At 41.8% G+C, this 17,422-nt stretch overlaps 1 protein-coding gene across 1 annotated transcript in view; it reads left to right on the top strand.

Annotated features, from left to right (window-relative positions):
* Positions 1–526: 526 nt before the first annotated feature.
* The window catches only part of AFG3L2 (AFG3 like matrix AAA peptidase subunit 2), a 42,256-nt gene continuing 25,360 nt past the window's right edge, over positions 527–17,422 (top strand). Inside the window, exons 1-7 of the mRNA XM_077136021.1 lie at positions 527–678; positions 8,151–8,250; positions 8,662–8,736; positions 10,413–10,519; positions 10,677–10,829; positions 12,947–13,021; positions 17,227–17,351. Coding sequence (XP_076992136.1) covers positions 562–678; positions 8,151–8,250; positions 8,662–8,736; positions 10,413–10,519; positions 10,677–10,829; positions 12,947–13,021; positions 17,227–17,351 — 752 coding nt within the window. The 5' untranslated portion in view covers positions 527–561. The remainder of the gene's footprint in view (positions 679–8,150; positions 8,251–8,661; positions 8,737–10,412; positions 10,520–10,676; positions 10,830–12,946; positions 13,022–17,226; positions 17,352–17,422) is intronic.

Here is a 17,422-nt window from a genome sequence, read left to right as displayed (position 1 = left end):
ACCATTTACTTCATAAATAATACAACTCATTACCCAGATGTCAATGTGCAGTTTCCACTGCCTGGAGAACTCGCGTTTCTCCTTGAAGTCGTTCCTATTGGGTCCGCGCTAAATGCCACAGTCCCAACCCATTCACAGGGCTTTAAGTTTAGCGGTTTGTGATTAACTTTCCCTCCTCCATCCCACCCCTTGGCCCCGCCCACCTGCACCTTTCCCTCCCGGCCACGCCCCGTCCCGGCCCCGCCCACCGCTCGCCTCGCGCTCCTCCTCTTCAGTCCGACCTCCAGTCTCGGCTGAACGGGGAAGACAAGGGGCGGTGCTCAGCTACTGAGCATGCGCGCCCGTCCAAGGCCGGCGGCTCCCAGACCCCAGCAGCACCATTGGCCGAGGAATACGCCCTATGGCTGACGTCAGTACGCTGGGGCAGAGCTGGGCCGGAGGTAGGGCGCGCGGGCGAGTGGCCGCGGGCGGAAGTGCATCCTGCGAGCGGAAGTGAGCTAAGTGCTCCGCCCTCCGCGTCCATTCCCGGCGCCGCGGCCCGGGCCTGCCTTTGCGGCCGCTATGGCGCACCGCTGCCTGCTGCTGTCGGCCCGGGGTGGGGGCTGGCCCCGCGGCCTGCCCCCACTCCTCTTGCCTGGAGGTGGCGCGGGTCCCAGCGGGCGGGCCTGCCTCCGCACGGTGAGTCCTCAACGCCTCAAGGTCAGCGGCGCCGCCGCGCCCCTTCCCGGCGCCCCCAGCCCCGGACACCCGGCGGCCGTGGTGTCTGAGCCCGCTGCCCAGTGGGCGCTCGAGCTGCGCAGCCACAGGGAAAACCCGCACCGCGATAGAATCTCATCTCTGCTGCAGGGAGCTTTAGGAGACCGTCTCTGCGCGCCTGCCGACTCCATTCAGGCCGAAGCGCTTCGCTGAGGCGGCGGCCGAGACCCGACGCGGCTGTGTCTCGGGCATCGGCTTCACGGCGTCGGGAAACAGCGTTGACGCGTTGTGTCTGCCTGTTAGGAGGCGGCAGCCCGAGCACGTGTGGGCGAAAGCAGAGGTTGTGGCGTCGAGCTCCTGAACGTCTTCGAGCCTCGGTTTTCCCGTCTGTAGAATGGGCTGTTGCTGGCATTCTGGGCCTGGCACATGTTACTGTTATTGTTATTAACGTCCCCTCTTCAGAGTAGGGACTGAGATTTCTGTTGTCTCAGAGGGCCTGTCCTCCCTAGGAGGCTATCGCTCTCGGTAAGAGTGCTTGAGGGCTACCCGGGGCACAGGGGAGTACGTTTTCTGAAGCGAGGATCCGGCGTACTGGCAGAAACGGGCAGTGCGCTGTCTCCAGTCAGGTTCGCGTATTGATTAGTCCGTGCCGGCGGTTTCTGTTTCCCACGGGTGCACAACTAACAGGAGAGTGGTTTGGGCCTTGGGGTCACTGCCGGGCTGGTGCTCCAGAGGAAGTCAGCTCGGCCTTTTCACTTGAAAGGAGTAATAGTGCATTCATTATTTTTACTCTTTGAAGCTCCTTTGCCAGTCTTGCTGTAATTCCTTAGCTGTCGTCATCTTTCCTACCCCAAACTGCCCTGCACTAGGTCCTTTTTAGTTTCTTGCGTTGCATCCATTTTTCCCGTCCTACTTTACTCCAGTCCTCTTCCTTTTGTTCCTACTGAATATTGGACTCAGACATACAATGGGCCGTTAGGAATGTGCCTCGTGAGTTTGCAGATTTTCTCTCAGGAATCTTGTCTAAAAGGCGTTCCTGTTGGATGGCACAAATGTCTCGGTGAAGCACCGATACTGAGGTGCAGGAAGTCCTCCGAGCTGACAGCCGTAGCTGATTGACTGAGTCCATGACAGATCTTTCTGGTACTGCTCCGAAGGTCTAGGTGGGGACAGGGGACAACACTGTTACCTGCGAAGAAGTCCAAAAGAGTAGGTTTTCCTTTAGGTTCCTGCTGCTGTTACAGGTCGGGGACAGCAATAATGCTTCTCACAGTGAGGTTCCTGGGGAGAAGGTTTTGAGGTATTGAGATATCAGTTCTCAGATATTGTGCCGGAGGTATCAAACTGATTATAAAAGCCACTAGAAAGCACTCATGCTGTAAAGCATGAAAGCTAATCCTCTTAAATGAGGTACTCTAAATTTAACTTTTGTGAATTATCTTTTTTATTATTTATTGAGTGATAGGCTCCCGGGGCTTAGATTAGATATGCAGAGGAGAAATATTTCCTTGACTATTCCTTTAGGGAAAACAGCCTCAGCATTAAATATAGTCAGAGGGATTATTCCTATGAGTATTCCAGGTAAACACACTTTGAAAATAGTACCTGAAGGGGGCAAATGTTTTTCTGAGTTTATTAATCTGCAGATGTGGATGGATCACAAGCTGTGTGCCTAGTTCTGTACTGAAGTTTATGTTGATATAAAGCCTGGTTCTTGTGCTCAGAGAGATTTCAAAATTACTGGAAATGATCATTAAAATCTAGGTAGTGCTGTATGATTTTAAACACTCTTTTTTATATCTTCTTACATTTGATCCTCACGGTGGTACCCTGGAAATGGGCATGCAGAGCTGTTTTCTCATGTTACAGATGTGTCACTGAGTCATATTGTGGGTCTTGTTGAACACCATCATACACAAAAGTTCAGATTGCCAGCTTTAAGGAAATTGGAAGTTCTGACAATATTAGCCTGGATCCCACATGCAAATATTGGCTGTAGCTGGGCATCACCCCTTACCCCATTAGAAAGCCATGCACGCCCCCACCTCTCCGTCTTATCTTTTCTCTGTAGCTTTCTTTCTGGGCTACCCTAAGGCATTTGCTTTTGATACTAACTCTCCTGTAAACCCAGTGGGACCAAAACTGAACAATTTCCTCTTCAGGCATATCCTGCCACTTACATGGACTTTACACTCACCTACTGCCATTTGGTAACCTATTGGAAACATGGCATTTGTCCTCCTTTATTCCCCACCCTTACATCCAGATAATTCCTTTGAATTTAACCTGAATATTTCTTATATCCACCTCCTCAGTAACCTTATTAACCACTGTTTTTAAAACTGAACATCTTCTGTCATCCTTCCTTTCTTAGGTAGCCTCTAAACTGACCTCCCTGCTGTAAGTCCACCATCTTGAATTCCAGGAAGACCAAATCTGATTTTCCTCTTAAAACTACAAAACAATAAAACAAACAAAGGAGAAAACAAGCAAACAAACGAAAGAAACACTGCTGGCATCCTGTCACCTAGGGTAACATTTTCCAAAATGAGTTCATTTAAGCATGAGTTTAAACATATATAGAAGGAGGACCTGTGATCGTATAAGCTTTGGGAAATGCTTGGTTTATCTGAATTAAAATGGCAGATTTCTCAGAACCTTTGGTATTTTAATCCCTAAGAGGGGAATACAGTATGATGCTTCCCAAACTTATTTGACTGTGGTACCCTAACCCTTTTTTCTTGTGGTTATTTCATACTTCGGGAAATATTGGCCCATTCTAGAAGATGAGATCAGGCTTCTTCCTTTGGCATTTGATCTGAATGTCTGTGTGGGCTCAGGGGCTTGACCTGGGTTGCTAGCTCTCCATGCCACATTTGCGTTGGCTTCTTCATCTATAAAATAGGGAAAATATCTATCTTAAGCAAATTGTGGATACGCTGTAGAGGAATAGCTGTGTCACATAATAGATGCTCAGTTAATGGTATCTGCTGCTACCAGTATTTTCGGGCTCTTTGTGATTGTCTACCCTTCTTTTCTTGTCTCTGCAACATTCGCTCCCCACTTGTACGTTGTTTCAGCAGTCTGGAATTGCTTAGTTTATGAATGGTGTGTGTTTTGCGTCCTGTCTCCATATTTCATCTTCCTGGAAGGTTCCCAAGCTCATTGTCTGCTTGGTGAACTATTGTTCCTTCAGATCCCAGGCTAGGTGTCACTGTCTTGTGAAATATTCCCTAGGACCCTTAAACATACAATCTCTTTGTCTGTGTTGCCTCTGTTCCTTACACTCACTGGTTATATATGGTTGTACTTACTATACTGCCTTGTCATTGATGTCTTCCATGACTTTCTTCCTTGCACTTCTGAGTTTCTTAAGGGTAGGGATGGGTTCTGATTCCCCTATAGACTCCCAACTGCTTGACAGCAACTGGCCTGCACTTAATGTTCAGTGGATAGTGTTGCCTTGTCTAGATTGAATAATCATCATTTTTTTCTTTGCTGTTTTAATTTTTTTTATATTTATATGAAACATTACCAGATACAAACACATTCTTACCGTATCATTCCATTCTTGTTATATAATCAGTAACTCACAATATCATCACATAGTTGTATATTCACCATCATGATCATTTCTTAGAACATTTGCATCAATTCAGAAAAAGAAATTTAAAAAATCATACATATCATACCCCTTACCCCCCCCTTCATTGATCACTAGCATTTCAGTCTACTAAATTTATTTTAACATTTGTTCCCTTATTATTTATTTATTTTTAATCCATGTGTTCCACTCGTCTGTCAATAAGATAAAAGGAGCATCAGACACAAGGTTTTCACAATCACAGTCACATTATGGAAGCTATATCATTATACAGTCATCTTCAAGAAACATGGCTACTGGAATACAGCTCTGCATTTTCAGGCACTTCCCTCCAGCCTCTCCATTACACCTTAACTAAAAAGGTGGTATCTGTTTAATGCATAAGAATAACCCCTAGGATAACCTCTCAGCTCTGTTTGGAATCTCTGACCCACTGATGCTTTATTTTGTCTCATTTTGCTCTTCCCCCTTTTGGTCAAGAACGTTTTCTCAGTCCCTTGATGCTGAGTCCCAGCTCATTTTAGGATTTCTGTCTCACGTTGCCGGGAAGGTCCACACCCCTGGGAGTCATGTCTCACTTAGAGAGGGGAAGATCAATGAGTTTACTTGTCGTGTTGGCTGAGAGAAGAGCCATGTCTGAGCAACAGAAGAGGTTCTCTTGGGGGTGACTCTTAGGCCTAATTTTAAGTAGGCTTAGCCTATCCTTTGCGGGGTTAAGTTTCATATGAACAAACCCCAAGATTGGGGGCTCAGTCTATTGCTTTGGTTGTCCCCACTGCTTGTGAGAATATCAGTAATTCTCCACTTGCGGAAGTTGAATTTTCCCTCTTTCTCACCATTCCCCTAAGGGGACTTTGCAAATACTTTTTTATTCACTGTTCAGATCCTTCTGGGATTTATCGAGGCATCACTCTGGACAAACCTACAAAATCTCATGCCCTACTCAAGTTTCTAAGTACTATGGTGTTAAGTAAGCTGTCCACATAAGTTATATTAGGAAATGCACTAGTCAAAATATAAATTTTGTACCAATTGAACATTGTTTGCTTTAGTCTCACACGTAAGTTAAAGTTTTAAAATACTAATTATCATCTATTTTCAACACCCTGCAGTATTGACATTCCTTTGTTCTTCCATGTGAAAACATTTTTAAATTTGTACATTTAATCACTCTAGGCACTCCCAGATTATACCATCTCAATCTTTATCGTCTATCCTTACTTCTGATTTCATTTGTGCTTCCAGGTCTCCTCCCTCTATCATTCTCACGTTCAGCTTCATTCAGTGTACTAACATTATTGTTTTACAGTTAGGTAGTATTGTGCTATCCATTTCTGAATTTTTAGTCAGTCCTGTTGCGCAATCTGTACCCCTTCAGCTCCAGTTGCCCAATATCTATCCTATTTCCTGATGGTCTCTGTTACCAACTGAAATTCTCCAGGTTCATTCACTAATGTCAGTTCATATCAGTGAGACCATACAGTATTTGTCCTTTTGTTTCTGGCTAATCTCACTCAGCATAATGTCCTTAAGATCCATCCATGTTGTTACATACTTCATAACTTTATTCTGTCTTATGGCTGCATAGTATTCCATCGTATGTATATACCACAGCTTGTTTAGCCACTCGTCTGTTGATGGACATTTGGACTGTTTCCTTCTCTTGGCATTTGTAAATAATGCTGCTATAAATATTGGTGTGCAAATGTCCGTTTGTGTCCTTGCCTTCATGTCCTCTGAGTAGATACCTAGCCATGGTATTGCCGGGTCAAATGGCAATTCTATACTTAGCTTCCTGAGGAACTGCCAAACTGCCTTGCACAGTAGTTGTACCATTTTACATTCCCACCAACAATGGATAAATGTGCCTCTTTCTCCACATCCTCTCCAGCACTTGTCGTCTTCTGTTTTATTGATAAAGGCCGTTCTGGTGGGTGTGAGATGATATCTCATTGTGGTTTTGATTTGCATTTCCCTAATAGCCAGGGAAGTTGAACATCTTTTCATGTGCCTTTTGGCCATTTGTTGAATAACCATCATTTTAATCTACACTTTTATTGGATTTGGCATTGGAAAAAACTTCATTAGATCATGATAAATTCTCAACCATTATTGGTAGTTCTTTCATAGGCCAGTGTTCTGGTAGAGGGTGTGGGAAGGACTTCACCGAACATTAGCTCTAAATTCTCTTAGGCCAGCATTGCCGAAACCACAAACAGGATCGGTATTTCCTTCCTGTTATATGGTATAGAATTAATTTAGAGAAGCTCATTCGTTTTTATTTTTTTGTGTGTTCATGATTCACATACCGTAAAATTTTTCTAAAGTGTACAATTTGTTGATTTTTGGTACATTCACAAGGTTGTGAAATAAAAAACTGTCTAATCTTAGAATATTTCATTACCCCAAAAAGAAATCCTGTGTCCATTAGTAGTCAACCCCATTTCTCCCCAGCCTTAGTCAACCACTAGTCTACTTTCTCTCTCTGTGGATTTGCCTATTTTAGACATTTCATTTATATGCAATCATCCAGTACACGTGTAGCATCTTTCATTAGGCATAATGTTTTCAAGGTTCATCCATGTGGTAGCATGTATCAGCTCTTCATTTCTATTTATGGCTGAATGATATCCCATTATATGGGTTCCACATTTTATTTGTGCATTCATTATCTCTTGATGGACATTTGGTTGTTTCCACTTTTTGGCTATTATGAATAATGCTGCTGTGAACAGGTGTATAAGTTTTTGCTTGGATGTAAGTTTTCATTTCTCCTAGATATATATCTCGAAGTGGAATTGCTGAATCATATGGTAACTGTTTAATGTTCTGAGGAACTGCTAAATAGGTTTCTACAGTGGCTGCACCATTTTACATTCCCACCAATAATTTGTGAGGGTTCTGATTTCTCCATCTGCTTGTCAGCACTAATTTTTTCTCTTTTTTATTATAGCCATCCTAGCGGGTGTGAAGTGGTTTAATTTACTTTGTTTTATTTTACTCGTGAGATCATAAAGGAGGCAAATGATGATGAATGCTAATACAGATGATGAACTTCACTGTAAACATTCCCATCTATTTAAGAACTTGCTCCACAAAAAAATGGAGGTGAAATTTTTCTTTGCAAAGGATAAGATTACTTGAATTTTATCACTGCCAAATTTGGATATATCCTTTCAGCATGCCTTGGCATTGATTGTTTTTAATTGTGTGGTTAATAATAAGCGTCTTTTGTTTATTTACATTATATTTCCATTTAACTAGACTGCATTTACAAGCAACTTTTTAGCAACATATGTTATGTAAACCAAAGATGTATCTGTAGTGGAACTTGTGTAACTAGGGTTCTCTCATCAGGATGGCAATATATTAGATATATTTAGCAAACATTCCTAGTGTAAGAATTATCCATGATAATGGGTCATGACTTTCTTATCTTTGAACAAAGATAAATTTAGTGTTATATTTACCAGCAGCATTCTCAGTGTCATCGTGAAGCAGCAGTTTTTCTGCACCAGAGTTTGCCTTTTAAATTCCTCAAATTAAGTAAACAATGCCAAAGTGAATGCATTGTCAGAGTCTTGTAATTGGGCTGCAATTGTAAGTTATGAATGAGTTTTGAAATAGTCTTGTCTTCTGGGTAATTATGTCATCTGGCTCTATTGCTAGGATAGAATGGCCTCGTGCTGGACACAGACCAGTCCTTCCTTTAAAAACTGCTAATCCTGTGCTCATCTGTAACCACTTGTGGAAGGGAGAAGCATTTTATCCACTTTATGATATTAGGAAATGAAACTTTAACTTTTTATCTTGCTATAACCTTCATGCTTTATTATTTGTCATGTTTCAGCTTTGTCAGTATGCTACAACTCAGGCAGCAACCAGCAGAAATTCCCTTTTTACGAGTATAATTGCTGCTTATCGAAGACTCTGTTCCCAGCCTCCGAAAGGTAAACATTTAGGTGTGGCCGTAATGTTCTACCTTCTTCTTAAAGAGGGACATCATCAGTAGGCATATGCCAAGCAGAAGCGTATTTGTGTCTCACGTTGCCTTGCCTATTAACTCGTCTCCTGTGAGCCCCTCCCTTACCTCCCCTTCCGTCTGGCTGAATGATGAAAACAGGTCACTGTCCAGTCTAATGCTTTTATAGGTAATAAAATTGGCGTGCAAGTCAGGCTTCTTTAACACCTCTGTATTGTGAGATGTATTATTTAGAATTTGATTTATTCTTGCATGAGAAATATTATACTTTTAGCTAATGCTTTTTTAATGACGTATTAGCTGTTTTAAAAGTAAATGAAATTCGCAAAACTGGTGAATGTTAATTTGGAGGTGTGTGTTCTTTTTCCTTTTCTAACAGGATTTGAAAAATACTTTCCTAATGGAAAAAATGGAAAAGCTAGTGAACCTAAAGAACTTATGGGAGATAAAAAAGGTACTTTTTGAAAAGATTGTTTGAATTTAGTGTTTTCCCATAACGTGATGTCGTTGATGCTTTGCACTAAGGAAGAGTTATCTTGTCAGTTCTGAAACTGTAGGTTACAATATATATAAAATTCTACAGACCCTGGGTTTCTTTGCACCTTAATTTTCTGTTCACGTATTTCAAGTTGAAATAATTTAAGGTCACCTTAGAGATAGTGATGAATCAAAGTAAAGCATGCTTGGTAGATATTTGACATAAACTTTTAACTGGTGAGAGCAATCTTAAAATCATAGTAGATGTGGTTTATTGACCAACTGTGGTGTGTTGTAACGTGGTGTGGTTTATTGACACAGCTGGTGTGATGCAGTGTCTTCCAACTGGTACCTGGTGCTACTTATAGAAACTCTTAGCATTGGGGAATGCGGGACCCCAGGCCTCCTGCCTCCGTTCCATATGTGTGATAGCATTTAACACAATGCTTGACACATATGAGCACTCAGTGGGTATCCTTTCTTTTTAGGGAAATATAAGGAAAATTATAATACAGCCCTTGATTTTTAATGAACTTGTGGTCTAGTTGGAGAAAGAAATAATAAGCTCAAAGAATGAAAGCAAGGTCAGGGGACAAGGGAATGGAAAAGCACTAAATGTGAACTGATGGTGGCCCCCAGATTCTGGATGAAACATTGGTGAAAGAGGCTGCTTCTAAGATGTTTCTTCAGGGGCCTAGTAGATAGATTTTTAATCATGGTTTAGGGGCAGATTAATGATAACAGGCTCACTTTTTAAACACAACTCTATTATTACCTGTTCGATACCTTCTACACAAGTTATTTTGTCCCAGAGTAGTATGGAATATTGTCAAACAACTTTAAAAATGTGTTTATTATTTATTTCCAGCTGCACCCTTGTTTGGTGGTGGGGCTGAGGCATATACACCTCATGTACTGCACGCTGTCTGCCTGACTTACGGCCCAGGTGCAGACGCTCCTGTGTGGATCGAGGTTGGGAAGCATGCCAGGAAGCCAGAGGCTCAGTTCCCCATGGGGACAGCTGAGGGTCCATAGCGTCCCAGCATCCTGCAGTGTGGGCAGTTGCTGCCTGGTTGTTGAAGTAGTTAGAATGGTATTTTTGGGTCTTTGAGAGGACAGAAAAGGGGAAAGAAGATGTTAGCAGCTCATTTCAGATTCTTGCAAGCCAATTTTATATGTTTTTTTGTTTGTTTGTTTTAAACCAGTTATTGACATCATAGCTTTCTTATGTATTTCTGGTGTTTACTTTGTGGGAGTGGGAAAGGAGAGTACTTCCTTCTTTACTATAAGTGGGGACTCATGAATTCACTTGCCTGGGTTCACATCCCACCTCTAGTATCTTAACACTGCAGCAAGTTACTTGGTCTCCCTAAGCTGCAATTTCTTCATTTTAAAATGGACACAGTAGTATAGTTATATGGTTATTGAGTTGTTCTGCAGATGTAATGAGATAATATAAGTAAAACATTTATAAGCCCTTCTTGAATGTTAACTACTTTATTCGTAGCATCCTTCCTCATAGTATTTTATTTGGTAACTGATCAGTTGTCATACTGTATTTTGCAATGTCTTTTATTAAACTGTATTAATAAAAGCATTTTTGAGCGATAAAATCCTGCTATGCTGTTATGTATGCTTTTTGTTTGTGATCAGAACCAAAGCAAGCTAATGCACCACGTTCTTCTGGAGGAGGAGCTGGTGGTGGTGGAAAACGAGGTGGCAGGAAAGATGATTCTCACTGGTGGTCCAGGTTCCAGAAGGTTTGATTCCAAACTGTCTGTTAATTTTGAGGTTATGGAGGTAGCCACAGGAAAGGTTGGATTGCTTTAGTAGTATTGGGAGGGATTTGTGTCTTAGCATCTCAGATCATATTTTGAAGTTTTACTCTTCATAGAAGGTTTCTTCTTTGTGCCACAGGGTGACTTTCCATGGGACGACAAGGAATTCAGGATGTACTTTCTTTGGACTGCTCTGTTTTGGGGTGGTGTCATGTTTTACTTCCTGTTCAAGAGCTCTGGGAGAGAAATTACCTGGAAGGACTTCGTCAATAACTATCTTTCCAAAGGAGTAGTAAGTATTTTATGGGATTGGTGGTTGTGGTAGCTCAAAAGGTGAGATTTAGTAGATTAGACTAATAAACTGGAAAACAGCGAGTTAGCCAAATGTGCCCATTTTGAAGTTACAGTTTTTTTACATTGGATTAAAAAAAAAATGTTGAAAAGTACTGCACCAAGAAGCCTGTTTGTTTTGACCCAGCACTTCCCAAATTACAACAAAATCCTTTTTTTCAATTCACGCTATAACCCAGTTTTTGAAGTGCTGCTTCAGACTGTGGTTCTTGGTGGTCTTTGTCTCCTTACCTTTTTCTCATGTCCCTACGTTGCCTCTTCTCCCTGCTGTGTGTGTTCTTTTCATGTTTTAACTGCTTTAAATTGCCTTTGGGCTTGGAAATCAGATTAATAAGTTCATAAGCATTGTTTAATAAGAGTGCACAGACTCTAGGGAGGCCTGAGGAAGGCACATAGACTTTGGCAGTCTGTTTTGTCTGCTCTGAAGCCTTTATTATTTACTTGTTGATTCTTTCCCTAATATAACACCATATTTAAGATGTTGTTGATTGTAGGACACACATTATTTTATGTATTACTGAGAAAAATTTTTAAAGCTGCCACTGAAACTATGACATGCCATCAGTTGTAAAATATATTCTGATTTCTGACATGTTAAAATGTACATGTTAGAGCTGGTGAAATATAGTGATAGTAAGAGAACCAGGACTTGGCCTGTTGTGCTATCTTGAGTAAATTACTTAACTTCTCAATACTTTGATTTTTTTTATCAGATTATGTGTTCAAATAAACTAGGATAAGATATTAATACTGTCTGAGGTAGTGTAACGAATCCAAAATAATTTTTTAAGATCATACGATAAGGGGAGAATAGAAAAAACTGAAAATGATTATCTACTTAGTTTTGAAGCACATGTTTGTCACGTGAAAGCTAGGCTGTTCTATGTGTGATTCCCAGACATAGTGGGGAACCTGGTTTCTAAGAAGCCCCTTCCATCCGTGTGTGGATGGCGCGGCTATAGTCCTTTCCAAGTATGATGGCTGGCATCGTGGGAGGATTCTCCTGAGCTCCATTTCCTCCTGATCCACTCACTGGGTTTTTTGAAATCAGTTTACCACTGCTCCAGCTATGTTGTGGGGTTAGAGTTCTGGTGGTTCCTTTCTAGACAGGTGACCTTTAAGAATAACCATCCCCCTCTTCAGCTCCTGGAAATATTCTGGAACTGCCTCACTCTCCGTTTTTTAGTCAGACCTTCCAGACTCACTGACAAGCAGACTGCATGGCAGCGGCTGTCCACTGTGGAGGAAATCCACACGTCCCAGAGGACTCATGCTCCAGAACCAGTCATGGGCCTTAATAACGCTTTTAAGAGCATTATTAAGAGTACTAGATAGTTTGGAAGTTTACAGAAAAAAAGTTTAAATGATTTTATACCCATAGAGTGGCAAAAATTAAAGTCACAGAATACCAAGTGTTAGTGAGGATGTAGAGCAATGGAAATATTTTGCTGGGAGTGTTAATTGGCACAGCCACTCTGAAGAACAATTTGGCAGTATCTAGTAAAGTTGAAATTAAGTGTGCCCTATACAACCCAACCTTAGGAGACCTGTTCCAGGTACATATCCTAGAGAAATTCTTGTAGGTGTGAACATGAATTTTCACAGCACTGTTGTTTGCAGTAGTGGAAAATTTGAGACAGCCTAAATGTCTGTTAATGGGAGAATGGATAAGTAACTTAGGGTGGTTCATAAAGCAGATAATGTCAGCATGGTCAAGCCTGTGAATGTAACGTCAAGAGAAAAAAGAAAGTTGTAGGAGAAAATACACTGGACCAGACCATTTTTAAAGTTTAAAAACACGCAGAAGTGAATGTATATGTTGTTTAGGGTTGCATGCATAGGTGATGAAAACCTAAGGACATACTTTGGGGTGTTTAGCACCCAACTCTGAGAGTGGCCTCTTACTTTCTTAACCCAAATGGGGGCACTGGGGGCATCCTCACATTAGTCTTTTTTCTTTGTCATATATTTGAAATATATGCATTTTAAGTGATCTTAAAGAATATTTTAAGTACTTCTATACATTTATATTTGAATATTTAACTTTTAAAATTCTAGGTCGATAGACTGGAAGTCGTCAACAAACGTTTTGTTCGAGTGACTTTTACGCCAGGAAAAACACCTGTTGATGGGGTAAATTATCTTATTAATTCATGTAAATTTTTTTAAATGAACTCTTCCAATTTAAAGCTGAAAAGGAAACCTTACCTCACATTGCAGTATGCCCTGGTAAGCTGGTTTGAAAGGATGTATGTCCCTTAGAAAAGCCATGTTTTTATCTAAATCCCACTTCATAAAGGCAGAATAATCCCTATTCAATACTGTATGATTGAAACTGTAATGAGAAAATCTCCCTGGAGATGTGATTTAATCAAGAGTGGTTGTTAAACTGGATTAGGTGATGACATGTCTCCACCCATTCAGATGGGTCTTGATTAGTTACTGGAATCCTATAAAAGAGGAAACATTTTGGAGAACGAGAGATTTAGAGAGAGCAGAGCAGAATGACATAGCCACAAGAAACAGAGTCCACCAGCCAGCGACCTTTGGAGATGAAGAAGGAAAATGCCTTCCAGGGAGCTTTATGAAACAGGAAGCCAGGAGAGAAAGCTAGCAGATGATGCTGTGTTCGCCATGTGCCCTTTCAGATGAGAGAGGAACCCTGACCGTGTTCTCCGTGTGCCTTTCCAGATGAGAGAGAAACTCTTGACTGTGTTCGCCATGTACCCTTCCACTTGAGAGAGAAACCCTGAACTTCATTGGCCTTCTTGAATCAAGGTATCTTTTCCTGGATGCCTTAGATTGGGACATTTCTATAGATTTGTTTTAATTGGAACATTTTCTCAGCCTTAGAACTGTAAACTAGCAACTTATTAAGTTCCCGTATTTAAAAACCATTCTATTTCTGGTATATTACATTCCGGCAGCTAGCAAACTAGAGCAGATTGGTACCGGAGAGTGGGGTGCTGCTGCAGCTAGCAAATACCGAACATGTTGGAACGGCTTTTTAAGTGGATAAGAGGACGATTCTGGAGGAGTTGTGAGGAGCTTGATAGAGAAGGCCTGGAATGCTTTGAAGAGACTGTTGGTAGAAACATCGACTCTAAAGAGACTTCTGATCAGGCTCTAGACAGAAGTGAGACATGTGCTATTGTGGACTGGAAGGAAAGGCGATCCTTGTTTTAAAATAGTAGATAATCTGGCAAACTTGACTAGTGGCTTTGGCTGGAAGGCAGATTTTAAAAGCCATGAACTTGGATACTTAGCAGAAGAGATCTCCAAATTAAATGTGGAAAGTGCAGCCTGGTTTCTCCTCACAGCTTATGGTGAAATGCAACAGCAGAGAGATAAGCTGAAAACTGAATTCTTGGGTACAAAGAAACCAGAAATTGATGTCCTGGAAAATTCTGGGCTTCCAGGAAGGGAGACCCCAGAGAACAGTGCTTCATGTGAGGATTTGGCCAGATGTGGTACCGGTCAGCCATTTCAGAGAAAGCCGGGATCAGGCATGGAATTATCCAGGAAGGATTTATGGAAACTCCTTATGTCTGATGGGCACGATCCAAGGCTACTGTGTAGAAAGCCGACGAGAGTGCTGTGGGACCTGTATAAAGAGAGCCGCTGCCAGGCTGGACTGGGGTTCAGAGAAGGGACACAATGGAAGAAGACTAACTTCAGAGGCAAAACCATGGAGGCTCAGGTCTGAAGTCAAGAAGCTTTGGGCCAGGAGAGCGAACCCACCCAAGCACATGGAGAGGGTGAGTTTGCCCCAAAGGCAGAGGATGGGCCTTCAAGCTCATTGCAGTGAAAGGGTCATGCTGCCTCAGGCCTTGGAGAGGATGAAGCACAGTCCTTGGGGTTTGGAGAGAGCTTGGCTGCCACCACATGGAGGGGTTGAGCGTATGCCTCAGAGATGGCAGAGAGCCCAGGTGTGGCCCCAATGCTTGGAGAGAGTGTTGCCGAGAAAAAGGGGTCTCTCCAGTGTCCCTCAAGGTTGTGTTCGGAGAAGGGCAGACCTCGGTGTAGGCTCTTGGAAAGGGTGGGACTGCTGCTTTCTAAAGCCCCAAAGATAAATGATTCTGCCTTTGAAATCTGATGGACTTTGCCCTGCAGGTATGGGTCTGGTGACCCCTGAGTTCCTTCCTCCCTGTGGAAACATGTATATATATATTCTATGACTGTTCCTCCTTTGTATGTTGGCAGCAAATAACTTGTGAGTTTTCAAAGGTCCAAAGACAGAGAATAATTTTGCCTTAGAACAGACCATGCCTGTAACTAACTTTGATAGGCGCTTGTACGTTTCTAACTTTGTATTTCATGTATATTGCTGCTGAAATGGTTTAAGGATTTGTGATATTATTATGAAATGAATGTATTTTGTATACGGGGAAAACATGTCTGTTTTAGGGTCCAGAGAGTGGAATGTGCTGGTTTGAGAGGATGTATGTCCCCTAGAAAAGCCATGTTTTAATCTAAATCCCATTTCATAAAGGCAGAATAATCCCTATTCAATACTATATGTTTGAATCCGTAATCAGATCATCTCCCTGGAGATGTGATTTAATCAAGAGTGGTTGTTAAGCTGGATTAGGTGATGACATGTCTCCACCCATTCAGATGGGTCTTGATGAGTTTCTGGAGTTCTATAACAGAAGAAACATTTTGGAGAATGAAGGAGATTCAGAGAGAGCAAAGCAGAAGGACATAGCCACAAGAAGCAGAGTCTACCAGCAAGCGACCTTTGGAGATGAAGAAGGAAAATGCCTCCCAGGGAGCTTCATGAAACAGGAAGCCAGGAGAAGAAGCTAGCATATGATGCCGTGTTCGCCATGTGCCCTTCCAGATGAGAGAGGAACCCTGACTGTGTTCACCATGTGCCTTTCCAGATGAGAGAGAAACTCTGGCTGTGTTCACCATGTGCCCTTCCACTTGAAAGAGAAACCCTGAACTTCATCAGCCCCTTGAACCAAGGTATCTTTCCCTGGATGCCTTTGATCGGAGATTTCTGTAGATTTGTTTTAACTGGCACATTTTCTCAGCCTTAGAACTGTAATCTAGCAACTTATTAAATTCCCCTTTTTAAAAGCCATTCTATTTCTGGTATATTACATTCCAGCAGCTAGCAAACTAGAACACCAGTCCCCATTGATTCTTAGGGGTAAGGGAGGCATTTCCACGTTGCATAAGTCCAAGAGGTGCTAAGTTAGGGAACCTTCAGTCCTTTTGCAGTGAGTTTATTATAATCCTGCTTTAGGGTTGGGACCACATGAAGGTTGTAGCTTTGTCAGTGAACAGCTTGCCAAGAACTGTTGTTACGTAATCTTATAAACCTTACTCTCCATCTTTTGTCTTTGGATACAGGAGTGAGCCAGCAGAAGTATTGTTCCCCACAGAGGCACAGCGTTGGTGGGAGGAATGTGGGTTGGCATGTTGCTCTCTTTGTCTAAGTTTTACTTAATAAGTTTAGTGTTGCTTCTTGTGCTGTAAAATGGGGTATGATACTTGAAAAGTGCTTAGAGCATAGTCTAGTGTGTTGTAAAATTCCTTAAATGTGAGATGTGGTTACTGGTGTCTCGGTTGTCTAAGAGACAGTGGCAAGCTCTGTAGTTCTGTCATCCGTGAAATGAGATGAGTAAGGTCAGGCCGGTAGCAGTCAGGAATACTGGTACAACGTAGAATGCTTCTGTACTGGTTGTAGAATAGCCGCCGTCCCAAGCCCCTCAAGTGTCCCTCCCCAGGGCCTCAGAAATTCTCCATCTAATGAGGAAAGGGGTGAGACTTTTTATCTTATTGTATGGTGTGGTGCCTTCCTGATTTGCCAGATTTTGAGTATCACTCCTGGTAATAGTGCTCACTACTTAGGATGGTTCTGAAGATTGAGTGAATTAACATACATAAGAATTTAGAACAGTGCCTGGTATTTAGTAAGCATTCAATACATTTTAGCTGTTTTTGTATCACATTCGTTTTTAATTTAGGAAAGGCAGCTGAAAAATACCTGGGACATATAGAAGAGAAAAAAATGCATATTTAGTTATGAAAAGGATCATCTTTCCAAATAGAATTTTAGTTTTGTTCATTGATATTTTAGAATCACTGGAGAAATGCTTCTAAATGGTTCTAAAGAAATGCTTATTTGCCAGGGATTGCTTGAATGTTTCACTTCGTGAAACTTAATCACCACCACTTAAAAACCAAACCAATCTTTCGTTACTGCTTTTTTTTTTGGGGGGGGGGAGTTTTTATATTTTTGAAATATTCTTAAAAAGTTGAACCCTTTAGTAAATGGAACATTTTATACCCTCTTTATTCTTAGGATATTTTTTCTGTTTTTGTAGCAATACGTCTGGTTTAATATTGGCAGTGTGGACACCTTTGAGCGGAATCTAGAAACTTTGCAGCAAGAATTGGGCATAGAAGGGGAAAATCGGGTACCTGTTATCTACATTGCTGAAAGTGATGGGTAAGAAACAGTTAAAATAAAATGCTAGTGTTTTGAAGCCTGTTTACTGCGCAGTTGGTGACTCAGAATGT

Source organism: Tamandua tetradactyla, chromosome 18, assembly GCF_023851605.1.
Source record: "Tamandua tetradactyla isolate mTamTet1 chromosome 18, mTamTet1.pri, whole genome shotgun sequence".
NCBI classification, from domain to species: Eukaryota; Metazoa; Chordata; class Mammalia; order Pilosa; family Myrmecophagidae; genus Tamandua; species Tamandua tetradactyla.
This window is presented reverse-complemented; position numbering and strand designations above follow the sequence as displayed.